The 4,091-nt window shown below is 43.2% G+C and overlaps 1 protein-coding gene across 1 annotated transcript in view; it reads right to left on the bottom strand.

Annotated features, from left to right (window-relative positions):
* Nucleotides 1–32: 32 nt before the first annotated feature.
* Nucleotides 33–4,091, bottom strand: part of fbxo28 (F-box protein 28) — a 15,725-nt gene continuing 11,666 nt past the window's right edge. Inside the window, exon 5 of the mRNA XM_014003990.1 lies at nucleotides 33–3,673. Coding sequence (XP_013859444.1) covers nucleotides 3,183–3,673 — 491 coding nt within the window. The 3' untranslated portion in view covers nucleotides 33–3,182. The remainder of the gene's footprint in view (nucleotides 3,674–4,091) is intronic.

The raw sequence follows: 4,091 nt of genomic DNA, 5'->3' as shown, positions 1-4,091 counted from the left end.
AAAAAAAATGAATTGTCGAGTACAATGTTACCTAATAGAAAGATTTTTTATTGTTTGTTGGAGTTATTATAACTTATTTTAAGGGAGAAAGCATCAGAAAGTTTTTCCTATTTTCTACCATAATGTGTTCCATGTTTCTCATGAACCACTGGATACATTTTAATGAAACTTTCAGGAAACAATTACAGGACGTATCTCTACACCTGATTCATATTTGGAGCCAACACAACAAATGAAGGCCACCACAGTAAATCAACCTTAGCAAACATAAAAATGGCTATAATTAATTCCATTTAAGATGAAAAATGAGCGGAACAGTAACAGACCTACTTTGATGAGATTTAATAGGCTTGATTTTGTACATTTGTAACAGTAATATGTGCAACAAAAATCTCATTGGGCCCAAACTGGCCAACACAAAAGATGTTTTTTTTTCTTGTTTACGTACATGAAATAATTAATCTACAACTTTTAAGTACATGAAGATTACAGTACAATTTCTCTCAATAAGCCACTAGATCACATAGCAAGTTTTTGCTGCCCAGTGTAACTATAATACACACAAGTGGATTTCCAAAAGATTCATGCCATGAGTTGTTCAGGTCATCAAAACAACAAAAATACTTCTTTTTTTCTTAAATGCAGCCACGCAATGATTTCATAGCTAAACTAGCAAAACAAGGCAAAGAAAAGTTTGTACAGGAGAGGGGAGCACAGGCAGCCTTGTTGTCCCGACCACATTTCATCACCCCCCGACCCACCATCACTGCAAACCGCTTTCGCTTTCTGACAGTTCAGTTTGACTTTGTGCAAGGCCTGAGTTTTTAAAACGTCACTTTTTAACCTGGTCTTACAACAGTGACGTGACACACGGGTCAAAAACATCCACTCTCGCACTTCCTGCCGGCGGCAGCCGTTCATGGAAGTTGGTGAAGTTTCACTCACGTGTCATTTTTAGGAAGAGACAGATTTCTGAAATGCGTCTGGATTAAGTCACTAAAAATGGTTGATGGCAGCATTGTTTCACATAATGTCCAGTTAATTTTTTATTTATTACAGAAGAAGAAAAACCATGAGGTTGTGAATGTGAGGCGTGGACAGGTGGTGTAAATGTTAAGACGGGGCTTGAGAGGGTTTATGACACTCATCTGAGGATCAGAGGACTGATCTCTGTCTGTTTTGACTGAAACCCAGGAGACGTCGTTAACGTTCATGTTACTCCCTTGGAGAGGACCGACARGTCTACTGCTGCCTAAACACTGTCCTTTCCTGCACCGAGTCATCTGCCTTTATCATTTCACAAAGAAATAATGCTATGTGACGTCTTAATTACCAGCCAATTTTTTTTCCTGTATTGCAGGAGTTGATTCATTAGTMATTTTTATTAGCATTTATATGAATGTCGTACACTAAAGCAGTGGTTTTTAGACTTTTTTGCTTCCGACCCACAAAATAAAAGTTGCAGACATTCTTGACCCCAGATATTACGTTTATGTATGCAAACTTTGCTAATAACGCTGTTAGACATAGGAATAACAACAATATAAACAAACCTGATAACTAAGATACTATTTGCATTAATTTATGATTGTTAAAAAAATGCAATAATCTTGGTGAAAATATTCCAATGTCTGGAAATCATCTGGGGACCCTTACTTGATGTTTTGTGACCCACAAAGGGGTCCCGACCCCAACTTTGGTAACCACTGCTCTAAAGCCCCTTTCTGCATTGCCTTTCAGGCTAGAACCTATTTGCCTTTGCTGAGCTTCAGTTTCATAGGTGGGACTGCTGACGCCTCAGAGTTGACAGCAGAGGTAGTCACAGKGCTGAGTTGTCAAGTATGTGTAGACTGTTTGATTAGTCGCCGACAACGCTGAGCTGAACCTGGTTTGTGAAAACCAGATAACAYGCGACAGAAAGCGTACGACTAATGCTTTTGTCCGGCGGTGTTCCCCAAACTTGGTCCTCGTATCCCACTACTCACTGGGTTTTAGACGGTTTACTGCTTCATCACAGCTGATCTAAATTTAAAGGGATATTTTGGCCGTTCAGAAGTGGGGTTCTGTGGAAATGCTATGAATAATCTTACCTGTTGTAGGGTAAAATACCTAATGTTTGCATTACATGGTCATTGACAGAAACAGTTGTATCTATTTGCAAGTGCAGCTAGCAGCAGCAGCTAGCTGTAGCACTTCAGCTTCAGGTCAAATCTGGCAGGAATCATATTTCTGCCCCAGCACAAAAGGCAAAACGTGTAATGCAAAAATTAATTTAAAAAAAGGGAAAAAACRTAGCATTTCCAGGAAATTTTGCAGGCTGAATTCATTTCTCTATTCAGACTAGCCTTTAGCTCATCAGTCCGATCAGACTGAAATCTGACAAACAAGAGAGCCATCTACAACAGGTAAAATAACTTTTTCCCCCTWATAAAACCCACTTTAAAATGTCCAAACTGTCTTATTAAAGAGTCCTTTTTGGCTTCTGCTGACCTTGATAACGAGCTGAGGAGGAATCATTGCTGGACATGAAAAACCATGCAGAGCTGTGGGTGCCTGAGGACAAGGACTGGGGACCGCTGGTCTAAATAAAGCCTGATTAAAACCCCTCCTCGGTCCCACAGGGTATGATCATTGTGCAGAAACTAGATGCAAAAATACTGGAACTGTCACCAAAACAATGTGACATCTACCTTCATTATGAACACTCAGCATAGTCTGAATTTCTTCCATGTACACTGTTGCCCTGTCAAACGTTCTTAGCTAATCAAGTCAGCTCTGTCACTCATTCTGTTTGAATAACAGCTGTGCCCATCACTTATCTGCTACTGTACTTATAAGCTGTTGTATGCTTTAGTGCAACTTTTGGATGTTTTCCTGACGTTTGTTGATGAGGAAAAAAATATACAACATAACAGCTTCAACAGCTCCTTCAGTGACAATCAAACGTTGACCCTGTCAATATTGTGCAAAGTCCAGGCCRATCTGTTCTGGCTTCAGTGTTTGAGCCGACGACTTCCAGGTTGGCGGTTTCACATTCATCAGATCCGAGACAACAGGAGGCGTTGGCATCGCGGTGCGGGTGAGACGGTGCACGTGATGGAGAGCGATTGGAGGTGGGACGTGAAATAGCGTGGTCAGTCAAAACTMGAAACCAAGGAGAGAACTCAAGCGACGCGCGGCCCTCATTTCCTGCTGCGCAGCCGCTTGGATTGTCGTGGAAGGTCCGCGCTCTTTCTGTTGCGTTTGAGCGACGAGCTGCCCTCGTCCTTCAGTTCTCTGGGCGAGGCCGAGCCGTCGCCCGCCGACGCGCCGGCGACGGTGGAAGACACGGCGGCGGAGCTGGACGTGGAGGGGACCGCCGTGGGGGGCCGGGACCCTCCCATGACGGCGGCGCTGCTGTCCATGAGTTCGCGGAGTTTGTGCTCGAGCTCGGCGAGGCGGGCGTTCTGCTCGCCGATCACCTGGCTCTGCTCCAGCAGCTTCTGCTCCTGGTCCTGCAGCTGCTTCTGCTGCTCCAGCTGCTTGACGCGGATCTCCTGCATCTCGCGTCGCATCACCGTCATCGACGCCCCATTCACCTTCACCTGCTGCTGCACCTTGGTCATCTCAGAGCGAGACGGCGTGTTCTTGGCCAGCAGGGACATGGTGGTCAACGAGGTAGATGGACCTGCCACTAAGGAAGCAAAAAGAAGGCGTTAAGAAGCCGACAGCTTCACAAAACAACAAGTACAAGAAGTACAAACCCTGTAAGAAGTGTGAACAAAATAATACAAACTAGCTGGTAAAGTTGCTGGCAGTGACTCATGACGGCCGCCATAACAACAGACCTCTGTCTGTCACTCCCTGGCAGCACTTTTAAAAAAAGGTTGGCAGACTACAAATTAAAGGGATCATGATTAGTTGTAACATTAGACTTTATTTGATAAACATATTTTAACTGTAAAATAAATACTGTAAAAATACCATAGGATGTTTAGTTTTTATAATTAAAAAAATTATTTTTAACACGGATAGAGCCAATTTATTTACACACAAAGCATTCTGGGTAAATGATGACGTGGATAGGTCCTTGGTGTGAGCGAGCTATACCC

Source organism: Austrofundulus limnaeus, unplaced genomic scaffold, assembly GCF_001266775.1.
Source record: "Austrofundulus limnaeus strain Quisiro unplaced genomic scaffold, Austrofundulus_limnaeus-1.0 Scaffold0, whole genome shotgun sequence".
Taxonomy (NCBI): Eukaryota; Metazoa; Chordata; class Actinopteri; order Cyprinodontiformes; family Rivulidae; genus Austrofundulus; species Austrofundulus limnaeus.
Note: the sequence above shows the minus strand (reverse complement) of the source record. Positions and strands in the feature narration are given on the sequence as shown.